This window comes from Halichoeres trimaculatus, unplaced genomic scaffold (genome assembly GCF_033239565.1).
Source record: "Halichoeres trimaculatus isolate MK-OKI-2021-1 unplaced genomic scaffold, fHalTri1.1 fHalTri1_scaffold_15, whole genome shotgun sequence".
NCBI classification, from domain to species: Eukaryota; Metazoa; Chordata; class Actinopteri; order Labriformes; family Labridae; genus Halichoeres; species Halichoeres trimaculatus.
Window position 1 is genome coordinate 6,072,743 of NW_027437193.1, and position 25,266 is coordinate 6,098,008.

The window sequence follows — 25,266 nt, forward strand, 5'->3', positions numbered from 1 at the left end:
CTATGGATATTAACAGGTGAATTTATTCTTTTTTGTTTGGTTTCTAAAATATTGACAGCAGAAACTAACATCTGTGACATCATTATCTTATGATGTTATAACTAAGAATAAATCATGCTTAATTCGAGAAACACGACAAGTTAATTTTTCTCACCTTGTTGGCGGATTTCTTTAGCCTCTACAAACAATCCAGGTATCATTTTTGCCATTATATACCTTAAAATAAGATATTTTGCAAGAAATGTGACTCATATTAAGAATAAGGCTATTGGCCTACCAATAAACAAATACTCAAATTTCAAATTGTAGGATTCCAACCATATGCACTCAAAATGTTACATAAATTCAAAGCAGAACATATTTTCTTCAGCAGATTTATTAAATACATCTGAAAATATTAAAATAAATACAAGTTTATATACAGACAAATATGCACACTGGCATTGCTCCAAAGAAAGCACGAATCTGGTGTCAAAAGTCTTTTAATACACTAGTGAGACGTCTCATTTTCTCTTCCATGATTTTCTTGTTAGTCTCTGTTTCCTCCAGCAGCTGACGCATTTCCTCCTCCACTTCAAAAACCTGAGGAGACAAAAACAAACGCAGCTTCAGTATGTTGAGTAATACGTCAGTACCAGTCATTTCAGAAGGTAAAACAGATATCTAAGTGTCTTTATTTTTACCTTTTGGTTTGCTTGTTCAATCTGTTTCTGTTTTTCATTCGCCTGTCGTAACAGTTCAGTTTGATGAGCAGCCTGGCAGGATTCCAGCTGTCTCCGAAAAGCATCATCAACACAGTGTAACTTCTCCAGCGCAGCTCTGCCACACAATGAAACAAGCATCAGGTAAAGTGTTTTGGCTTTTGAACGTAAAACGAACGATATAAAGCAATGACCTCAACCTGACCTAGCCATTCACTGCTGCTCCTGTTTCCAGGGAAACATAACTCACAAATGCTGGTTGTGATTTAACCCCAATCTGCACAGCTACTACTGCCTAATCGTCTCCAGTTATCTGGCCTTTGACTTGGGGGCATAGCCACAATCTGAAGGGTGGCTGCCTCAAAGCCTGAATGTTTTCAGTGTGGCCCTGCGTGACATTAAATGTGGGCATACTGCCTTTGCTCTGCCTCGATCACATCTAACATTCAGCCTCTATCTCTTGGTAGCTCGATTGCTATGCACCACCTGACAAAGCTTACAGCAGGAGGAGAGAAGCAGAGCATTCAGGCAGAGGAAGAGGAAAAAGAGTCAAATTCATCCTTCTCATTACAGATGTCTTGGGAGAAGATTTTTATTTCTCTTTATTGTTACCACCATTTTAGGTGTTAAATCATCAAGCCAATGCACATGCAGCACTAGAATGTATAAACTGAAAAATAAAATGTGTGTTTTGAAACTTTTTAGTGAGGAATGAACTCAAAAATTTGATATTAATACACTGCAAAAAAATGAAACCATATCAAGTGTTTTTGTCTTATTTTCAGTAGAAAATGTCTTTTTAGACTAAATATGAGCCACATTCTCCTGAACAGTCCAGAAAAATGCCTTTTTTCAAGTTATTTAAAGACAAAAATGAGGTTGAATTGTTCATAACAAGTTAAAAAGAATCTGCCAATGGAAAACACATTTTTCTTGTTCCATCGACAGATTATTTTAACTTGTTACAATCAATTCACACTTAATTTTTGTCTTTAAATAACTTAAAACAAGACATTTTTCTGGACTAGTCAGATGAATGTGGCTCATATTAAAGGATAAGTTCGGTTTATACAGCTTTTACATTGTTTATAGAATGAAGTACAACAAAATACTCACCCAGAAGGTTTTCCTGATCCAAGCAGTGCTTCGGGAGATATTTCGATCCAAAATCGTGCAGCGGACGTCCGTATAATGGGACGTCCGCTCCTCAAAGACTTTGTTTACGTTTGCGCATGTGCTCTGGAGCACTGACTCCTTTCTTTGAGGGGCAAACGTAAACAAAGTCTTCGTCAGTTCAGAGGTCAGTACAGCCACACAGCGCTGTCTGGAGTGACACAGACTGCAGCAGAGGACTAACCTGGAGCGGACCATGATGGAATATTGGTGAAAAACACGAGTTTTTGGACGATTAATGCAGTTTTAGGAGCGGCGCTGTCTCTGCCCCGATGGATCCCATTATACGGCCGTCCGCTGCACAATTTTGGATCTAAATATCTCCCAAAGCACTGCTTGGATCAGGAAAGCCTTCTGGGTGAGTAATTTGTTCTATTTCATTCTATAAACAATGTAAAAGCTGTGTAAACCAAACTTATCCTTTAAGTCAAAAAGGCATTTGCTGAAAATAAGACTTCAGTTTTTTGCAGTGTACTGCAATGTGAGACAAATAATATATTAAGATACTGGTAGCTAATGGGTAACATTACAAACTTCAATCATTAAACATTATGAAGTCCCCAGAGAGCAAAGAATAGCATTAAAACAGACCAATCAATTAACCTGTTCAGGTTTTTTTAGTTCCCATGTCACATTATGTTTAATAAAACAAAAATAGAGAGGAGAAAAACTGCTTTTTAGCGTTAGGAAGTATAATTTGTTGACTTTTTATAGACCTTAAAAGAAATCCTCATGAATAAATCTTGGAGCTCCACATTGGCTTGAGCTGGCCCTGAGCATCTGGGTGTAAGAGAGAGATGAGAGAAGGATGTGTTTCACTATTCACCCTTTAAGAAACTCTCAAAGTCACTCCTTTTTCCTTTAGGCTTTGGTAGAAAAAGTATTTTATCATCCTCCTCTGACTGAGGACATAACTTCCCCCTCCTCCAGGATTAAGAAGAGCTTTAAAGCTGTCCTAACCTGTTTCCAGCTGGTGAACAATGATAGGACAAAATGTATGTTCACAGTGTGGTAGATATGAAAATACAGAGTGAAGACCTCCTGATTCAAAGTCATAACAAACTCCTTCAAACTTCTGTGGTTGATTATTTTAAGCATACTACAAACATAAATATTACTGATTAAATAACTGCTTGACTAATATATGCATGTTAGGTAGTTTTGTGGTTCAAAGACGGGAACATGTAAGGAGAGTTTGTTCTTTTAATTCTTCATTTATACTGTACTTGTGTGCCTCTGTTGCTGCATCTCTTTCCTCCAGGAGTAATCGCTCCTTGGAATCAAAGTTGTCCTTCATGCGCTTCACTTGGCTCTCCAGTCGAGTGAGCAGCTCTGCTTTCTCCTGCCACTTCTTACTGGAATCACTAATACGGGGACGGATAAAGGTAGACTTTGAGTTAAAGCTGTGTTTAGCAGCTCTGCACAGGTTTGGTTAAGAGTGCCACAAAATGTACATTAATTTACTTTAAGGTATTATAAAGCAACATTTTGATGGAACGTCTGTTTGTTTTTTCGGATGAATTTCTTGCCTGTAAATTCTTCTGACCCCCTCTAGCTCTCCCTCCTTGTCCTCCAGCTGCTGTTTCAGCTCCTCTTTGCGAAGGCTCAGACGCTCCACTTGCTCCCTCAGCTCAGCGTGTTGAGACGTTTCATCCTCCAGCTGCTGCTGGAACCTCTTCTGTGCCTGGACCGACTCCTCTCTCAGCCGTCGGATCTGATCATCCCGCTCCTGCAGGGCCTTACACAGCAGAAAGGAAAGATACAGAACATTTTTCTGTCGAGTGTCTCAGAGTGAAAGCAGGATCAGAAAAACTTGCTTGAGAAAAGCACATTCTTGGTTTCTTTGTACCTCTTTGAGTTTGCGGATGCTCTCTGTCTGGTCATCGATGATCTTTGATTTGATTTTTAAGGCATCATAGTCCTTCTCGTTCTGTTTCTTCTGAGTCTCCAGCTCAGTGCTCAGCACCTCAATCCGGGCCTCCAGACGTCCACGATCCTGAGCCAAGGACGCTCCTATTCAAGAGAAATTTATACAATACTTACCTCAACAATGTCTCTGGGGAAAGATTTACCTTAACCACTTGAGCGTCTGGTGTACTTTTTTCTTTAAGTGCTTAATTCCAGTATTTATTTCATTATTTCAGTTCCTTTGAGAGGCTTTTTATGTGTTTAAACAAGTCCACTGTGTGCAATTATCTTGACAGTCTAGTCTGAGAGGTTCAGAAGGGTTTTCTAAAAAACAACCACTAGATGGCAGACTTTACCAAATCAGCACTTGCATCTATTTCACGTGAACTCCATCAGACAAAGTCCAAAATGTTAAGACTGATAAGAAACATCCCCCATGGTTTGTTACAAAATAAGAAAGAGCAGAAAAAACAAAAATCTGAGTCACTCTTTATGCGACCCTGTGTATCGTGGACTGAAAGGCTTATTCAGACTCTGTCCTGGGGGTTTCTCACCTTGCTGAGCAAGCTCCTGGCCCCAGATCCTCCTCTCAGCTCTCAAACCGTCGATCACCGACTCCTGAGCCGTGAGCTGAGACAGCAGCCGAGCCTTGTCTTTCTTCAGCAGCTCGAGCTGCAGGCCCAGACGTCGGTCCTGCTCCACCTCAGCCTCCAATGAATGCAGACGGCTCTGTCAGGAGGACAGACAGAGAGGCAGTATTAATGATCAATGGCCATCTGTCCTGGCTGACAGAAGTGCTCAGTATTCCTGATGGCTTCTACAGGCGCAGGATGAATAATGTGGAAAAGGCAAAGAGCGATGCCAGGAACTGATAATCTCTTCACGTCCACCTGGTCGGAGAAATTCATCTTTAAGGGTTTGAGGTGCTGCACAAGAGAAAAATCAGCCAGATGTACCTTTAGATCAGTGACGGCGTCTTTTTTTGCTTTGACGAGCTCTGATATGCGATTCTTCTGTTCTTTGACCATGGCGGTGAGCTCCTGCACCAGGGAGCCCGATTTCTTCTCCCTCTCCTGTGACTTAGCCAGCATCGCCTTGACCCCCAAAAGCTCTGCTGTCATCTGATCACAAGCCTCTTTTACCTGTAGAGGCACAGCGAGGGTGTGGGAGTGAATGAGGATGAGATATCTGGGAGTTTGACAGAGAGAAGAAGCTCAAGCATTTACTGGCTTGATAATTTTATCAATCAATGTCACATCCAAGGTCTGGCAGAAAATCTTTTAGAGCTACAGATTAGAAGAAAGCAATCTTTCAGACGTTTCAACGACTGATGGTTTCCCCGGCAATCTGTGTCTTATTCAGTTTTCCACCAGTCAAAGGTTACAGACAGTACAGCAGAATAATGTCAGTGCAAGAGCAATCCAGACTGGATTGCATTTTATGCACAGGCAGAATAAAACCTTGAACCACAAAGAGAAAGTGCAGACTGATCCGAATCCAATCTTTTTCTATAGCTTTCCTCCTGTGGCAATCACAGACTACTTCTGCAGTGATGATCTTATTCAATCTCAGCTTTCAACGGGCTGAAAAAACTTCAGAGGCGGCCTCAATTTGGTTCAAATCTAGTTCAATCATTTCCCTTTTTACTGGACACAGTAATCAGTTTTCAGATGTTCTGCAAAACGAGGAGGAAAGTTTTTGTGTGTCGAGGCCATCTGTGTGGCTGCGGTCCATGTTTAGACAGACCTCAGAGAAGCGGGCTGCTTCGATGGTAAGCGCCATGCGAAACTCATCCTCCAGAGCGGCGTACTGTTTCCTGCCCTCTGCCAGTTTCTCCTGCAGCTCCGCCTCCCTGTGGCTGTGTCTCTGCTCCACCGATGCAACTTCTCTCCTCACTGCCTCACGGAAATCTGCCCCGTCGGGCTGCAACCGCAACTCCAGCTGTTTTCTGTAAAACAAAGCAAACAAGTGCGGTGCGTCGGGAATTTTAAAATGCCGCCAGAATGTTGTGAAAAGGGGGGATGGCATGGGCTTTGAAATGTGAAGATCATAACATGAAAAAATCCATTCTGTATGTTTACAAATACATTTTTAAAAATTACCAAAACAAAAAGTTTAGTCTGGTTTCTCAAAATATTTCTCTCAACAGTGTTTTCCTGTTCAACTGATGTGGAGCAAAATTTTCTGTCACTAAGTATAAAAAAAAAATCAAACGTCTGACTCAGCAGGGGCCCTGATTAACTTTGGATTAGTATTTTTTAGAAAAAAATCTTTCCTGTCATAAAGGGACATCTTCTTGATTGCTCTGAAAGTGGAACATGCTTTTGAAAAGCAAAAACAGTTTTAATGATCACACTGGCTTTTAAATTCAAGCATTGCTTTAAATTCTTCTGATCAGTGTTTAAAACCCAAAAGATGCTTCATCAGTGCTCAAACCATTCACACAAGCATTAACAACCCTCCTCTTGCAATCTCTTTTTTGATTCTGATACTGTTTGGTTTACAGAAATAAAGCACATCACCATAAAAACAGTCTGCTGAATCCAAACTAAATCCCAAATCCTGATGCCTCCTGTGTAAAAGTGTAGGAGCCCGTCACTCAGGATGTTCTCGTATACCTGTGCTCTTGTTCTCGGCATGCTAAGAGTTCATGCAGCTGCTGTAGTTTGTCTTTGTGTTGACGCACTGAGGCTTTCTGGATGTCTGACTCCTTCTTCAGAGCTGCTGCTTTGTTCTCCAGCTCCTGCTGCCGCTTCATCTGAGGAGAGTCAGGAAAGTCAGAGCCCAAAGAGCCTGTGCACTGAAATCTTTGATGCATCTGCATTTATTTTATCAGGACAGTGTCAGAAAATGTTGTGTACAGTTGATGGGAGTTATGTGCCATGCCGATTCTCTACTTGCTCTATTTATTGCCATTAGGGTTGATTTTAAGGACACACAACATTTTCTTTCATTGTTATGCTGATGATGTTCAAATCTATCTGCCTTTGACTTCAAAATCAACTGGTTCTGTCGGGACATTGCTCAAATGCCTAAAGGATGTTAAGTCCTGTACAGGGATGGGTACCTTTCACTTTTAAAAATGATATGGTACCGATGCCCGGTACCAGGCAATCGGTACCTGTACTCAACCATACCAGTTTTTGGTACTTTTTTTGTGTTTATGTGGTAAAAAATATCTATTTTCTAAATAATAAAATATTTTTAAAAATTAGATTTTAACATATTTATTCTTTAATATATAACCTTGCAACGCTGTGTTCATGTCCAGCATGGAAAATTGCCTACTCTTCCACTCCCTCACAGTCACAAGAATGCATTTAGGTACCTAAACATGGTACCTTTTGATTTAATGTGAATTGGTACCCAGTACTTTTGACGGAGTTTGGTTGATACCTATAAAAGTAGCAGATTGAAAGACGCCAACATACAGTGCATTGCAGTAGTCTTGAACTAATAAGAGCATGGATGGCTTTCTCGAGGTCGTGATGGCTTAAAAACGTTTATACTTTGGCCAGGGGATGTAATTGGAAAAAGCTAGTCTTAACAACACAATTGATTTGCTTATCTAATTTAATATAACTGTCAGAAATCACCTCCAGATTTTGACAGTTGGACTGAGCTTTGCAGACAAGGTGCCAAAGCCATCCGTCACAGTGTCCCCAAAGACAATACATTCAGTTTTGGCCTCATTTAAATGAAGAAAATTTTGGGCCAACCACTGCTTAATGTCAGCAATACCATCCAACAATTACATTTTGGCATTATCACTATGGGGCTTCACTATCTGGTATATTTGTATATCATCTGCGTAACAATAAAAAGAGAGATTGTGCCTGGCTTTAATTGACCCAAGGGACAGCACAAACACTGAAAAAAGAACAGGGCCCAAAATGAAGCCTTGTGGGACCCCACAGGAGAGAGATCAAATGGTCAGTTGCTTCTGGTCACCCCCCAAAACCAGACTCAAAACTGAAGGTGACAGAGCGTTTCTATTGCTCCCCCGCCCCCATCGGCCCACTTTTACACATTGGTCGATACTGATACCGATATATCGTGCATCCTTATATCTTAGTAATGTATCTTGTTAATTGGGCTGCTTTTAATCTGATCAGCACTTTGGTCAACTTCCGTTGTTTTAGATGTGCTCTATAAATAAAGTTTCAGTGAAGTTGAATGTGTTCAGTTGGAAATAACAGGAAGTTAATGTTATATTTACCTCTGATTCTCTGGTTTCTAAGTTGATTAAATGTTTTATAACCTAAACTTATCTGTCTGAAGCTGGTGAATGTAGCTTCTCTCAGCAGTACCAACTCTGTACCTCCTCAGCCTGCTGGCGAGCCCTGAGTGCTTCGCCATGGGAAATGCTTTCCTCCAGTCTGCACAGCACACTCTTGTGTTGTTCCTCACTGCTGCGGGCATGCTCCAGCTGCTGGGTGAGAGACTGACATCTCCCCTCCAGCTCCTTGACGCGAGTCTGCAGCTCACATCGCCCCGATCGCTCCTTCAGCAACATTTCTTTCAGCCTGGATGAGGAGAAGCAGGGCGCCTCCTGTTAGTGTGTTAAAATCGGTATATGCAACCTACGGTGCGATAACCTTCACTGCCCTCTGCGTTTACTGCCCCGCTGTTATGACGTTATGACTGGTGAAATTGAGCAGATAGAAAAGTCAAATCTTATCTCAAGGGAGAGGAAATGGAAATCATGAGAAAATGAAACTGGGGAAGGGGAAAGGAGGGGGGATCACTCACAAGGACAGGCTGGGAAAACAAGCCAGTAGAATCCAGGACATATTATAATTATGAAACTAAAGAGTATACAGCCACCTACAGTGTGATGAGTCACTTCTCTGTCATCTATCTCCTGATGAGCGAGGGAGTTAACAGAAGCAGACGCGTTCAATGTCATTAGAAAGTGACAGCTAAGATTGATTCCTGCAATAATGCTGACATATGCTTGTCACCGGGATTCTAATTACGGGCGTAATGCAGATTTATCCAAGCACAGTGTGATGCAACCAAGAATACATGCTCATTAAGGCCGCACATGGCTCTATCTGAGCAGCGCAGGAGGAAGAGCCCACACAGCCGAATGTTCTTACATGCGTGTAGGGACGGAGATAGGCATATTTAATTATAGATAATTACAGCCTCTGGATTTAAATATAAGGTATGAAGGCAGGAAGGGAGCGTAGGCTAATGATCTTTATACTAAATAGCGTTATTATCACAGACAACTGCAGGCATACTTTAAGGGTAATGGAGCCAGAGTGTGTGTCTGATTTTATGTGAAGCTATGGGACCGGTGATAGGGAGGATGTTTAATGCTAGGATGGGTACTCATTGTTCAAGAAGGAAATCGACAGCAGGCCTGAGTCTCAGGAGAGCCAAAACAAAAGAGGAAGAGGCTGAAAATGGATGAGAATCCATTATGCAGTTGACAACCAAAATCCACCGAGACAAGTTCAATTATCCTTTTCCATCATAATATCAGCTTTGGAGCAACTGAGTCGATTCAAGTGGAGGTTTCAGCGCTCACAGTGACATCTTGTGTATCTGTGTGTGTCCGCTCGCCTGTCAGTGGTGTGCAGGGCCATGCTCTGGAGGTCTTTTTCTTCGCTGACCTTCGTCTGCAGGCACTTTAGATCCTCGGTTAGTTTCCTCACAGCCTGCTCAGCCTTCCAGCGCCGTTCCCTTTCCTGGTCTCGCTCCTCAACGATGGTCTGAGCAGAATAAGAAACACAAAGGCATCACAAATTCATTTTTGTTTACAATAGTTTCAGGACAGATTATTTATTGAATGATATTCATAAGAAAGGCAAAGATTTTCTTCTTATTTGTTACACGCTGAATCACATTTCAAGGTCTTGTGAGGTTATATTATACAGTGGGGAAAATAAGTATTGAACGCATCAACTTTTTTCTCATTACATTTATTTCCAAAGCTGCAATTCAAACTAAATTTCTACCAGACATTGGTATTAACTCAAATAATCCACACATGAAAAGAAATTGTGACATTCAAGTCCATAAATATGTGGAATTAAATGCGATAACAGGAAAAAGTATTGAACACACCATGGAAAGGCTGTATAATCTGGCAAGGAAATGCACCATACCACCTGAAATCTGTCAGTAATTATTACTTGAACTTCCAATTAGTGCAAACCAACATCAGCTGGGCTAGAGCAAATTGATGGTCCTATAAAAAAGGTCGTTTTTTCACCAAGCAGTTAAATACCACACGCCTCATGATGGGTAAAGGTAAAGAGCTCTCTGAAGACATTCACAACCTGATTGTTGCTCAGCATCAGAATGGAACTGGTTACAGACTTATATCAAAGCACCTGAATATTCCAGTCTGCACCGTTGGGGCCATTATTCACAAGTGGAAGAAGCTCCACCTTACCATCAACAGGCCACGCACAGGAGCTCCTTGAAGATTTCTGACCAGGGAGTCAGAAAGATAGTCAGAAGAGTACTCAACCAGCCAAGGACCACCCTGAAAGTGCTCCAGAAAGACTTGGAGGCAGTAGGTACAATTGTTACAGAGAAAAAAATAGGCAATGCACTCCACCGCCATGGCCTCAATGGATGCTCAGCCCGCAAGACTCCATTCCTCAAGAAAAGGCATGTTGAAGCTGGTTTAAAGTTTGCTAAACAGCATCTTGACAAGCCTGTAGAGTACTGGGAGAATGTTGTCTGGTCAGATGAGACCAAAACTGAACTTTTGGGCTGTCATACTACAGACCATGTTTGGAGGAGAAATGGCACTGCACATCACCCAAAAAACACTACACCAACAGTGAAGTTTGGAGGTGGAAGCATCATGACATGGGGTTGTTTCTCATCTCATGGTGTTGACAAACTTCATATAACTGATGGAGCAATGAATGGAGCCATGTATGGGGAAAGTCTTGATCTGAATCTGCTGCCATCCACCAGGGTGATGAAGATGAGACGTGGCTGGACCTTCCAGCAGGACAACGATCCAAAGCACACGGCAAAGTTGACTCTCAAATGGTTTCAAAAAAAGAAAATCAATCTGTTAGAATGGCCTAGTCAATCACCTGACTTCAATCCAATTGAACATTTGTGGAAAGAAGTAAAGAAAAGGGTTCACCAGAGGGCACCAAAGAATATTCCAGATTTAAAGACAATCTGTGCAGAGGAATGGGCCAAAATCACACCTGAGCAGTGTGGGTGATTAGTTCAAACATACAAGAAGCTTCTGGAAGCTGTCATTGCAAACAAAGGCTTCTCCACTAAGTATTAGATGAGTCTCAGTTAGCGTGTTCAATACTTTTTTCCTGTGTTATCGTACTTATTTCCACAATATCATCATTTATGGACCTGAACATTGTGATTTCTTTTCATGTGTGGATTATTTGAGTTAATGTCTGGTAGAAATTTTGTTTGAATCGCATCTTTGGAAATAAATGTGGTGAGAAAAAAGTTGACGCGTCCAAAACTTATTTTCTCCACTGTATGTGGGAAAAAGGCCGTTTAAAGCCTTCTCCACATTCTGTGGTGCTAACACTACACTCTCTGCCTCCAGTAAAGTCACTTGACTCAACTGTCTGTTGGGGCTTCAAACTATAAGTTAAAATAGAAAAAATAAGGTTGTTTGAGATGCGAATAAGTAGCTCCATGAACTTCTCATCTCTGCTGGAGACTGGAGACTGATGGCTCAAGGCTACAACGAGCTGGAACTAGCAAAACAGATTCTTCGACCATACACTTGACAGTTGAGTTGCCTTGTGGGTACAGTAACTCATATTCAGCAGCTGGTGAGAAGTGTAAAATCGAAATTAGAATTTTATATCAGAATCAAGAACCGGCTGCTTTCTGACACTTTTCTGTCCGTGCTGGACTGTAGTGATGTTATGTATGCCTCTGCTCAAAGCTTACAAGCTCTGAACACTGAGGTTTCTCACTAACTTTTAAGCTCTCACTCATCACTGTTTGCCTTTTGCTGGTTGTTCCTCTTTGTCCGTGCAGACTGAAGCACTAGAGTACTCTTATTTATAAGTCTATTTAAGTTCTGCTTCCTCTCTTTGATCCCAGGATCTTTCCTTACTGTCTGTTCTAAAGGTCCAAACTGAGACGGTAAATTTGCTCCTTTTACATGGAGAAAAATGTGGATAAGGCTGCAGCTAAATGAACAGGTTTTACTAGAGTGAGTTTAAGTTGCTGTTGGACAATCTGGAAACAGAGGGATCAGGATGCAGGTGTTCTGCTTTAATCTGACTTTGGAGGATTTCACAAAGTTTCTTGTTTCACTCTGTTTTGTTTTTGAATTTCTGATGGTGAATGTCTAGTTGGTTTCTGTTTTGTACAGTGTCTGTATGTATGACTGCTCTTTGTATGTCAGAAACTTTAGAAACTGTGCTGCTGCTCATCTTGGCCAGGACACAATTATAATAATAATGATCTTTGGGAGGAATATTCAATGATATAGGAGCAGTCCAGTTGGAATACTCTTAACCCAAGTTGAGCTTGAAGTTAAAGTGAACAAGAAAATGAAACTTAAGGCTTGACATTTTCAGATCACACTGGGCAAAATGGGTAAAACATGTCAAACCTCTGAGACCTGACTTTGCTGACTAAATGCATTCTAGGCACTTTTTTTTTTAACTTTTGCTCTTGTAATGCATTTTAATTCCATTTATCATAATATTATATTTTATATATTATTTATTTATATAATATTTAAGGTTTATAAGGCCAAATTACTGACACTGCTTGACTTATTTTATTTTTGGTAAATTATCTCTGGATGTATAAAGTTATCAATTTGACACAAAAAAAGAAAAAGAAAACAAGTCCATAGAGGCTAAAATGTAGATATAAGTTTTAAACTGTATTCAAGGAGGTAAGAAAGTAGTATGCTTGTTATGTACTTGTGTCTTGAACATTGTATAATTGTACTTAAAAGGTTATATGGAAGAAATAAAAAAAAAAAAAAAAAAAAAAAACAAGAAAATAAATGGCTGCTTAAATCATCAGTAGGGCAATCGGTGTTGGTATCAGTACCCAACCCTCTACCAATTTTCAGTTCTTTTGTGTGTTTATGTGGTAGTAAATATTAATTTGTGTAACAATATAATCTCATTTTTATGTAATTTAACTTTATTCTCAATATGTAAATTTGCAATGCTGTGTTCATGTCCTGTATGGAAAAGTGCCTACTCTACCACTCCCTCACAGTCATAAGGATGTGTTTAGGTACCTAAACATGGTACCGTTTGAGTTTATGTGGGTACTACAGACAGAGTTTGGTCAATACCAATAAATGTAGCTAATTTTGTACCCATCTCTAATCATCAGGATAAAAATATACTGGGGCTATTCACGTGAGGCTCTAGGACCAAGAATTGACTCCACTTGGGTTTGATTATTGGATATTAATCCGTTAAAACTCTTTTTGTAGGTCAGTGGGGAGACTCTTGAACACTTACGTGCAACATTTAGTGACTAGATATTGAATATTAATGTGTCAGTGTCAATAAAATAATTAATTTGAAGTCCAGTCGTAGTATTTGATTACACTTGGAATTAAAAATAGACCGATATGTTTTTTTGGGGGCCGATATTGATACTGATTATTAGTAAGCAAGGAGGCCGATAAACGATAATTGAAGCTGATATTAATTTGCAGAGTAAAAATACTGGCATAAAAAATGTTGAACAATACAAACTCCAACACTTAACTGCATTCAGATGCCTTCCAGCATATGTTTATTAAAGAGCTCCCAGGCTTAGCAGCATGTTTTGTAAAGTTACGTAAAAACTTAAAAACATAAATAGTTAAAGTTTTCTACAGTAAATTAAGTTTTCAAAAGCTTCAATGTAACTGTAATAAAACTGGACAGAATTGAGTTTGTGCTGCCTTTTACAGGCATGTAATGCAGTTGAATTAATGTTCTGTTTGGTTTTACATGACTGGTTTTAGATGACCATCTAGGGCTTCCATAGTGAAGACAGGAAGAAATTCTGTGCACAGAAGCATCAGGGCCAAAACAACAGTTTTGAATGGGTTTCATATCGGCCGTCAGATTAAAAGAAAGGCTGATGCTGGTATGCCCAAAAATGCCAAATATCGGCCCCGATATTGGTCTATCCCTACTTTTAATCATTTGATTTCTCTGAGTTATGATGTTTCTCACATCCAGGTAAAAGTGTTAGGGATGCTTTTTATTTCTCTGTATTCAATTTTTTTCCTGGGTGATTGTTTTTGTGGATCTGTTTGGCTTAAAGTTTTTAATAAACAAATAAATTATAAGACCCAGGCTCAGACGTGTATCTCACCCCCCCCTCTCGTGACCTTTTCTATATTAGACTCATCCATTCATTAGAAGTAGAAGCTGCCATTCAGTCAGCAGGTGACCTATCCTTTCTGTACCCTGTAGGTTTCTTCCTCCTCGCTGGGTTTAGTTTTCATGTCGCTTGAGGTCTTTGCAGCTCTCAAAGGTGCCCTCCTTGTTGGCCCCCCTGTGCCTCCAGCCGTCCTCGAGGTCCCCGCAGCAGACTTCAAACTCCTCTGTTTATGATTCTCCTGATCGCTGCGCATAAAACAAAATCACAGGTATTGAGCCAGCTGTAAAATTGATTAAAGCCCTAGAGCTAATGTCGAGCTCTATAAAGGTCAAAGCAGATTACTTTTGTCGGTACGCAAAGTCTGAACAACTTTGAATTGGATTCGAGGCTAATATGAGAAAAATCACCTTGCTTTTGATGAGGACAGTTGGGAGATTACTTAAGTGAAATTACTGAATCCTGAGAACATGTCATCAGAGGCTGATGAAGTAAGATGAGGGGGTTGACCAAAGAGGTTCGGTCGTTTATCATGGGAGTGAGGTGACAGCTGTAATTTCTAACAGAGAGGAGAAAGTTTACTACGTCGTACAGGGAGGGAAATTTACCGGTATTAACCCCTTCAGCTCCGCAGAGGAAAGATTTTCTCTATAACAGACCTGATGGCTTTACCTTTATGAAATGAAACTGCACCTTACTGCATAAGTTCAAATGGAAAAGCAGAATTTCTTCAGCTTTAAAATTCTAGATGTTCTTGAAAATTCAGAGAGGAGAGTCTGATACAATTTCGTAATCAATCACCTGTCGGATCTGCGACCCTTCACCTCCTTGGGCTTCGTCTTCGATGTCGTGCTGCTACGATGTTTTGGGATCCTGGAGCGCCTCCTGTTTTCTTTCCCACTGTCACACTCACTCTCTGACGTGCGGTCCGTGTCCCTCTTGGCTTTCCGTACCGTCACCACAGGATGAGCAGAGGTGACGGGTTTGTCATCAGCAGGAGCCTGAGTCAGTAACAGAAAAACACTCAGAGCATTTGATAATTTAAAACAGAAAAATACATTATTCATCATACACTAATCAAAAACACGAAGAAGGAAAGTCTCCAAGCTTATCAGGGGAGAATCCTGAGTTGTGATTATATAACTCGCTATCATCATCATCATCATCATCATCTCTTGATTTTATAAATCTGAGCCTCTGTTTACAAACCTCACACAAACACGTCTCAGTAAAGGAGTTAATGCCTGACAGCAGCGTTAAACAAGCACCTGCTGGATGAGCTGGGACACCTGGTGCTCCAGTTTCCTGATGCGTTGTTCATTAACGGGGTCTGTTGGATCAGCCGCAGCGAAACGAACCCGCTGGAAGCCCTGACGATCTGTCTGTGTGAGTGGATCTGTGATTGCTTCGGCGGCAATCCTCTGTCGAAACTGGGTCAGCACCTCGTCGATGCGGGGTGTGGTGAGGGGAACATCTCCTCTAACCTGCGATGGAAACTTAAAATGAGCTTTTTTTTTCCTGTTTAAGCGGGAACATTTTCTAATATCAGGGTTTCCACTGTGACTGTGTTACGCTCCACTGCCGCCGGTTTATTGGCTAATATAAAAACAGATGGATTTTGCCATCTGCTGCAATAAAACTGGGAGATAACTTATTAGTCCAGGGATTAGATTTCCTCACTTTTTCTATGATGGCATAATTACCCCAAAATTGCATAATCTTCAGGCAATAAAGTGACCGAAGGAACTTTGAATGATCAGGTCTTTCAAAAAACAGTAAGATGACCAGGAGGAAGTTACTTTACTGAACTTGTTCGTGGGATTGAAGCGTGCTTTGTCTGGCAAAAACTTTCAGAAAAAAATAACTTGACTTAGGGGTGGGTAAAAATATTGATGAATCAATGCATCGCAATATTGCCTTGCCCAATTTGATATCGATTCAGCAAATCCTCTGAATGGATTCACCTCCTGGCGAGTTGGGGGTGGTGTGCGTGCTATTCCTGGTGTATAGATGAGGGCCGCATAAGACCTAACAACAACAAAACAGTAGCCAAAGCAGCAGCAGCTTAAAACCAGCTCCTTCAGCTTAAAAGTCTAACATTTGGGTTGTTTTATTGCTCCAAAACATGAGGTGACATACCACATATGTTCACATGGACATGACAATCGAAAATCAAAGCATTTATATCAATATCAAATCCAATCGCTATCGAATCAAAATTGAATCGAAACGTGAGGTTCTTAGCAATAACCGGCCACGACTTGACTAGTCCATAAAATCCTAGAAACTTATTTTAAAACTGCAGAAAAACACAGAGACCTATTGGAGACTTTCTAAAGCTATTTTATCAAAATAAATTAACCAATTAAGGTGTTGCCTTGAAGTTAAATTTCACTATTTGAGTGATTCTATAATAAGGGATACATTTCAGGTAAACAAGAAAATGTGCTTTTTTGTTTCATATTCTATTTGATTGCAAATGATACAGTTGGAATGAACTAAATGCATTAGTTAGCAATCTTGAGCTCTAATGAATTTTCAAATATTTATGAGGAAAAAAAAATTGGAGCATAATTTTGTCAACCGTGTTAAGAAAAAAGTTGTGACTATTTTTCAACATAAATCCACATTATACTGAATTTAGAGTTATTCAACATTTCTTTGTCATACTAAGGGATGGGGATTGATGAGATTTTGTCAATCCAATGCCCTTATCGATTCTGCTTATCGATCTGATTCTTCATCGATTCCCTTGTAAAATTGGTTATTGCTTGAAATGAATAAATACTTAGTTAAAATTGATTTGAAGTTTATCCCATTGACATGAAATGTACCCCTAATTACAGAATCATTCAATTACTTTAAAAGCACCACATGATCAGACCCCTCAGAATATTTTACCTTCTTTCTCCATATGAACCTACACACTCTCTTAGATCGGCTGATAAAGGTTTGCTGGTTGTTTCAGTGCCATATAAAAATAAGTAGGAGTTATCAGGCATTTTCTGTCCAGGCTCCTAAACTCAGGAATGAAATACTTTGCTGTGCAGAATCTGTTTCTTGGTTTAAACCTTTTCTTGAAACCTCCTTTTTCAAAGAAGCTTTTACAATTGTATAAATCTCTCTGATTTCTCCTTCTGTCATTTCAGCATTCAAAACTTTTGCCTCTTTATTTCATTTTTCAACCTTTCTGATTCTTGTTGTTTGTGACGCACTTTGTAACCTTGTTTCAAAAAGAGAAATAAATTTGCTCCCAAATTTACACAAAGGATTCACCCATCCTTTATCTTTTTACCGCATTTCTATTGGCGAGGTGCACCTGGCCTATTACAGGGCTGATAACCTCACACCTACAGGACACACAAACACCAAACTCCACGCAGAGAAGAATCAGGATAACAGGTGAATCAAACCAGAAACATTCTTGCACCAGATGCAAATAATGCTCTGCAAATTTCCATTTCTATACTTTCCCCATTCTGTTCAGTCCTTTTCGCTACATAAACTTAATCCAACCTCATTCAAACACTCTTTTCTAAGAAATTTAACAATCTGAAGTCAAGCGTCTCTTCCTAATGCCTCTGATGTCCTGAATTTATCACACTACATATGGATGTAGTGAGCTGTGTGTGACACTCTGAGAATGTGCGCCCACACTCTCAGGCTGATGTATTCCCAGGGTGTCTCTTCCAGAAAGAATATCTTATCTCCAAAGACATCCCAAAATAATTAAACTCAGCCATCTGTAAAAATGTTTCTAGATGCTACAGAATGGTAATACAGTATCAATATTTACCACTTCAATGTGACTGGTGTCTGAGGACAGCAGGAGGTCAACATAGTCCTCCAGTCCTGGGATATCACAAGGATTCCCTAAACCTTGATGGGACTGATTTCCCAGTCTGTCTACACCATCCAGAGATGAGATCTGGGGCAGCGATTGCAAAACAATCTCCCTGTAACCTGCCGAGAGACACACACACACACACAGACGGTGAAGCTGTTAGACTGTCCAAAAGAACGCATAACTCAGTATGATCACATCAGGGCTTTATGACCTGGATAAATCATAAGGTGCTGTGGGAGCTCTGTTGCATAAAATCAAATAATCCATATCTAAATGAACAGCCTCTCCTCTACCCTTGCCATTCTCACATGAACTATTGATGCAGCTTAGTTAATGAGAAGTGAGCACTGCTAATATAAATGTATCCACTCATGTTGACAGCAAGGGTTGTAAGAATGCTTTTAAGTATGCCCTCATGGAATTAAGCACATGCCTCCCACACCTACTGCTGTGAATTCATTATAAACACGGTGATAAGGAAAATGGCTGCACACCATTAATGGAGGATGATGATTTTTTTTTACATTTATAGTCCTGCTGTCAATCTAATTATCGGGCGACAAGGACATGAGATGCATAAAGAGATAAACAGACCACAGTGTCTGTTTGACTCACACTGATTTTATGGTGATTTTATGACAAACCAGAAGAGGGAGGGTTATGGGGTAGTTATTTTGGAAAACATAGGGCTCTTCTGGATTAAGTATGTCTCATAAGAAACCGTAGAGCAAACAAAAAGTGATGACGGTGGTTGTGACCTGTTTTTTAATGTTCGACACACAACATCCTCCTCGTACACAAGCTCCAGGGAAAACACTGTGTATTGAGAATTGTTCCAGTGGGAGAGTTGTAAAAATGTGGTCTCTAGATCCTTAATAGTGTCCAGGAAGTCAAATATAGGGCTCTCTAGTTGTTTCATGACATTTTGGAGGAGCTGGCCTCAAACAACAAGGTCTTTTTGTACATCTGCCCCAACACTGCTAAAAAAAAATGACAACCTTATCAAGTGATTTTGTCTGATTTTCAGTAGAAAATGTATTTTTAGACTTAATATGAGCCACATTCACCTAAGTAGACCAGAAAAATGTCTTGTTTCAGGTTATTTAATAGGGCTGGGACAATATGCTATTCTTGAGATTCGATTCTATCACAACTTCATGATTTAAATTCCAATTCTTTGATATTTGTTTCAATTTTGAGTTTGCTTTTTTTAACACCAGACTATGTGAAAAGGTTAAAGATGATGATGACGTCTACAGATTATACCAGGAGCCATATTTTCCCATAAAATGCACATCACATGAGTCAGAGAGAAACATTTCACCCTCTGCTGGAGAACAGTGGTAACTTTTTTCCAATCCAGTTTATAAACAAAGACTGAAATGAAGAATTTGAAAAAAAAAAAAAAAATTGACAAAGAATCCCTATTTTGATACTGACAAACAAAAAATCTGGATATATAAATTTTCTATTTTTTTTCTCCCACCCCTATTATTTAAAGACAAAAATGAGGTCTGAATTGCTTGTAACTAAAATCTGCTAGTGGTACAACAGAAGAGCTACTTGTATTAAGACATTTATCTAGTTTCATGCAAATTTTCTACTTCCACTGGCAGATTATTTTTAACTTGTTACAAGCAACTGACCTCATTTTTGTCTTTAAATAACTTGAAACAAGACATTTTTCTGGACTGAAAAGCTGAATGTGGCTCATATCAAGTGTAATAGGACAACTTTTACTTAAAATAAAACAAAAACACTTGATAAGATTTCATTTTTTGCAGTGTAACAGGCCTCCAGAGACCTCACCAATCAGAGGGAAGGGGGTTTATGGAATGGGGAGCCTCAGAGAGATGCTATAATGAAGCGTTTTGGAGTGAAATAGGGATTTTCTAAATCACTATTCGGAGAGCACAGAGATTTTTAAGCCTTTAAATCATGTAGAACTACCACATTGATACCTGAGGGACAGTATAAAGACAAAAAAAATACAATATTTCAGCTACTACTTGGCTATCTAAACAGGAAATACATAAGCCTGAACTTTTGCAGTTTACAAAATCTTCTCACGTCTTACCTGATGACCTACACACAGGGTTGTCTTTACCATCCTCACTCAAATTGACCTCTCTCAAACCTTGCAATCCCAGCAGGCACTGCAAGATGTGATCAATACTGTCCAGGTGGTTGCCATGGAGACTGAGGTGCTTCAACTTATAGTCCGTGCCATGAAGATACAACAAGCCTGATGGACAACATTGGCATGTCAATCACAAGTTAAGGTTTTTATTGGAGTCCAAAAAGAAAATGTTCAGTCTGCACAGCACTCACCTGTGAGGTTGTTTATCTGATTGTAGGACAAGTCTAATCTTGTCAGGTTCAAGAGGCCATTCAGTCCTGGAGTAAAGGGAGGAGACATCAGCAAATGGGTGATTTTACAGTCCATAAAGCAACAACAGATAAGTCAGATACTTCTGTAATGAAGAAATATGACTTGGAGAACGCCCACAAAGCTGAAACATGCATTGTCTGACTATGATGGTGACTAAAGACTCACCTTCAACCTTGGTGATTAAGTTACAGGACAAATTCAAAGTCCTCAGGGAAGTGAGAGAGCTTAGACCCTCAATCTTAGAAATGCAATTGGAAGAGAGGTCTAAGTGCCGCAGATGCCAAGTGGAGGTCAGGCCCTCGATCCTTTGGATGTGATTGCAGTGCAGATTGAGGGACGTAATGGTCTGACTTAAAGGGACATCAAGCAAACTGCAGGGAGAACAACAGAGTGAGGCAACAGAGTCAACATGCAAATCGAAGCATAGTTCTTTGTAGATCTACAGAATTCTTAAAAACCCTGTTAAAACACCAAAAACACAAGTGTGTCTACTAAAATAACAATTTCATGACTGCTGTGTAAAACTACCCAAACTCTTTTTTTGTTGTTTTGTTACAAGAGTTTACATAAAATCATATAGCCTTTTCCTTGTACAATTAAAAACATTTAATACACATACAGGCAAAACTATTCTGCACAGTAAAATATGCATTTATGACGAAGCACATTTCCTGGGTACATTTTTCACAGTGGACTGGGTTGGAGGCAGACATCAAGAATCAGTTTTTGGTTTCAGTGAATTTGTGAGGAAAACAAGTTGATAAATTAGCGTTATTTACCTTGTTACATTCTTGTCAATGAGACTCAGTTCCTTGTCTCCCATAACGACGACATCAATCGGATTTCCCCGTCGTAGTTATTCAACACTTAAATTGTTATGAGTGTTGCCTTTCAGCCTTCAGTTCACATACTTTGCAACTTAAACACAGCATTCAATCTAACCGAAGCTGGTTATGTGAGGTAAACTTGGAAGGCGTTAGCCACCTAGCCTGCTAGCACAAGCTCACAGGTGGTCAGAAGTCACTTTGGAACATTTGAAGCTAAAAACGCTAAAAACACGAACAGGATCCGTTTTATACTCTCTTATAAGCATAGAAGTAGTTAATATTTGTTGCTGTTCTCAGTTTCTCTTCTGTTAAATTGAATCGGCCGCTTCTTGAATCCAACTTCCTGTTTACATGACGCTTGTAACGGTAACATCCGGGGAACTCGGTCTTCTTCTACGTTAAGAATATAACAAAACAAAGTACAAAATGCAGTATGAAATAATACATTGCAATAAGATTCTTACCTAGACGTTTATACTTGTACACCATACACACCAAGATCCAGGGCAAATTTAAGTTAAAAAGCAAACTATGGATCTTGAGAAGATATACACAATAATTTGATATTTGGATATTTTAAGTATAATGGGTGGCATGGTGTGTTAACTCTTTTATACTGAGACAAAATGTTTAATTCAGACATCATAGATAATATTTTACCATATTTTTTTTACCAGCAGACCTACATATTACATCACATTTGTCATGTATGATTATTATAGCTAGATGTTTTAACAGGACAGACTCTGATAGCAGTGGCGTACCTACAATTAGGCAAACACAGGCAGTTGCCTGGGGCCCCAAGATTCCTAGGGGTCCCCAAAGCATCTGTTAAAAACTGATTTATGAAGTTCTCTTCAATTGAAAGCATTTCTTTTTTCTAAATCTTACTTCACAAGATTCAAAATAAATCAAAAGGCTTAATCTTTAATGATCGTTTTGGGTACTCCCCCTCCCATCTTATTCAATGGGCTATTCCATGTTACAACACATCTGAAAATTTGATTCAGGAAGAAAGTGGTAAAAAATACTTTTTTTCCCCATTTTTTTTTCTTCTTATTTTCAACCAAGTCGGAAATAAAAAAATGTTGCTCTGAGATCTGAGATAAACATATAAGACTTTTAGGATTTCGAGGACTTTATCTAGCCCACACAATGGGATCATTTTCTCAAAATCAAACTTTTTGAGTTGGTGATAAATATTGTACAATTTTTTTTGACACATAACTCACTGGACAGGGGGTCAAATAAAAATACATTAACTTTAAAATAATAGTACCAAAAAGTATGGTAACTGTAAATATCACCTCTTTCATTTTTTTTTTCCAGTTTTATGTTGTGCTTGATATTTACAGATTTTTTCTTTACTAAATTATTTTTTTCAATATTTACCCATTGTAATGTTTTTCACTACATACTTTCTTGTTTGTTACTGTTACTCCGTAAATTCCCCACTGTGGCACAAATAAGCTGTCAATTGACCATAAAAGATTTGAAATCCAGGACAAAGTGGACTAAATTATGTATTCACTTTTTTCAAAACCAAACTAAAGTACAGAACTTGAGGAAATGCATTTAGCTGCGTTAAGTTACCATGTACAAGATTAGCACTGTCTCATGCCTTGATTCTGGGAAAGAGACAGTGGACCCAGGGAAGGCCAGTCTAGCTCTGAGGAAGATGAGTTACAAGGACATGGAGGGCCCCATTGACTGGTTTTGCCTTGGGCCCCCAAACGACTAAAGACGCCCCTGTCTGATAGTAGCCTACTTATTCATAAATGCACATTTTCTTGACAAAATGGTCCTCTCACTTCAGAGAAATGTAACTAAAAGGCCCAAGCGACATTCTTCCAAACCACAACTGTCACTGTATCGAACAAATGACATAACTCTAGCCATTCATTCAATTAAAAAAACATAAAACATCATCGCAGCTATTACTCCAATGAGTATGATGGATAAGTGTAACTTAATTCAGATCCACATCAGAGCTCTGTTAAGCTTTATGATTAACTAAGGATCAGCTCTAAGCACTTATACATTTACCTTAAATGTGCCCGAGTGTCTACGAGTGTCTGAATATAGAGAAGAAAGGTTGAAAGTCATATAATCAATGCAACGTTCTCAAAACACTAAGTCTGAGGAAATATGTTTGACTAAATTAAAGCATCCTACCCATGAGAGGGGGTCAAGCAGAATCCACTTATGAATAAAATATGTAAAAATTACTGAATGTTGCAAACCATTAGCTACTAGCTTTATTCTTTTATCAAAAGGTTAGCCCAGGAATTTATTATTGCGTTATCCTGTCATAAAGTTGCCAGAAACAGATAAAAGAGAGAAGAGTGTGATTACAGAACCTCTCTTTGGTATAAATACCCCTTCTGTCAGATGTCTTCCTTCTTTTGTGTGAGATTATTTCTTCCATTGTTTTCCTTCTTAAGGGGTCAGAGATGAGTCTTAAGTCGATCTACCACGGTTATAAACCATAGATTTTTACATTAAAAACAGCCCATGGTGTAAACAACAAACATCTAAGACGAAGACTTAAAGAAGCCTTGTTTATCTAAATGCATATTGTCTCCCACGTCTGCAGCTTTTATAATCATTTCAAATTGTTTATCTCACCAGAGACATAACTCAGACTTAATCACTGTGCATGTCTGAATCCATCACTCCCTGCGTTGATGTTGTCATTGTTTCTTTGTTTACTTTCCTTGAGGCTGAGAAAAAGCACATATTTATCAGCTTTCTTTTAGTTTCTTATATCTTTATGCTTGATTCTTTAAGTACCAGATGCTTCTCTTTGCATTCTTACCAAGATATGTGGTGTTTTAGAACTTTCTGCTGAAGAAGAACAAAAAAGTTGCAAACATGCTCCACTTTAAACGGCAGCGAACATTTCAGGGTACACAGAAATAATGTGTTAATACAAAAGAATACTGGCTATGGATGTTTTTTCTTAAAGCTCCCATGAGAACTCAAAGTTTGAAGAAACTTTGGTGCCCCCTGTGGGGAAACTGGCATCTATGTTTTTAATTTACCTTACAGGGAGCATCCTTTTTTTTAAAGATGTATTTTTGGACTTGCTCCTTATTCCACCAGGAAAGACAGTAAATACAACAGGGAGTAGGTGGGAGAGATATCACAAGAAGCCTTGGGCTGGGCTACAGTCTCTGTACATGGGGCACATGTCTGCAACACCAAGCCAAATTGGCATCTCAAAGGTTGTGTTTTTAAACAAAAAAAAAAACATCCTGCATTTTAGGGTGTCAGTTTGATATAAATTCTGATCCTTTGATGTTTTTCATTTTTGCAATTTTGAGTTTGTTGTTATGTTATGTTGAGCTTTTTTTTAAAACCAGACCATGTAAAAAAAATTAAAGATGATGATGATGATGTCTATAGACTATACCAGGAACCATATTTTCCCATAAAATGCTAACCACGTGAGTCAGAGAGAAACATTTCACCCCCTGCTGGAGAAAAGAGGTAACTTTTTGTCCAATCCATATAAACAACGACTGAAATGAAGAATTTGAATTTGGGGGGGGGGGGGGGGGGGGGGGGTTGACAATTTCAATATTGTCAAACAAAAAATTGTGATACATCAATTTCTGATTTTTTTTCTCCCACCCCTATTTTTAAAGGCAAAAAAAAGAGGTCTGAATTGTACCTTAAATATTTTTTTAGAGACAGATATATCCATCATCAAGATTTTTTGCTGTGGAATTGCTTTAGCTGAAATTTTCTTATACCACAAAAAAACAAAAACAAACAAATAACAAACAAACAAACAAACAAAAAGATAAATCATATAAATTGAACATTAACAACTTATTTGCTGTTGAAGCTAGTAATGAGAAATGAGGTTTGATAATTCAGTTCAGTCTGTTTCAAAACTAGCCAAAAACTTCACACAGGAGCTTTAAAATGCCTGTTTGCCAGTCTGAAATTCCTAATACATTGTTTGTTATTTTCTATGAGTCTAAGTCTTGGAGACAAATCCAAATGGCCAAGAAACACTGGAACATTTCAATCTATTTTACAGATAATTAATGATAATCCTAGAAAACCTCCAAAGCCTTTTGTCTTTCGAGG

At 39.2% G+C, this 25,266-nt stretch overlaps 2 protein-coding genes across 2 annotated transcripts in view; one reads left to right on the plus strand and one right to left on the minus strand.

The window, feature by feature from the left end:
* Positions 1–25,266, plus strand: part of LOC141803941 (apolipoprotein D-like) — a 337,954-nt gene that overhangs the window by 138,772 nt on the left and 173,916 nt on the right. The gene's annotated exons all lie outside the window — the stretch shown is intronic.
* On the minus strand, positions 428–21,543 carry lrrcc1 (leucine rich repeat and coiled-coil centrosomal protein 1). The gene is made up of 19 exons (XM_074688898.1): positions 21,118–21,543; positions 20,504–20,709; positions 20,278–20,343; positions 20,024–20,191; positions 17,896–18,062; positions 15,368–15,583; positions 14,901–15,100; positions 14,188–14,347; positions 9,357–9,505; positions 8,104–8,308; positions 6,401–6,540; positions 5,529–5,730; positions 4,739–4,924; positions 4,337–4,511; positions 3,724–3,887; positions 3,404–3,612; positions 3,101–3,238; positions 684–819; positions 428–582 (listed from the first exon to the last, which is right to left on the minus strand). The coding sequence occupies exons 1-19, from the start codon at positions 21,159–21,161 to the stop codon at positions 472–474; spliced, it is 3,042 nt and encodes a 1,013-aa protein (XP_074544999.1). The 5' UTR covers positions 21,162–21,543; the 3' UTR covers positions 428–471.

Coding starts and splice junctions, on each gene's coding strand:
- lrrcc1 (XM_074688898.1), bottom strand. CDS start 21,161: ATGGGAGACAAGGAACTGAGTCTCATTGACAAGAATGTAACAAG. Junction 15,584..17,895: donor ACACCAGTCACATTGAAGTG/GTAAATATTGAT, acceptor TTTCCATCGCAG/GTTAGAGGAGATGTTCCCCT. Junction 4,512..4,738: donor ACGCCGTCACTGATCTAAAG/GTACATCTGGCT, acceptor TCCTCCTGACAG/AGCCGTCTGCATTCATTGGA.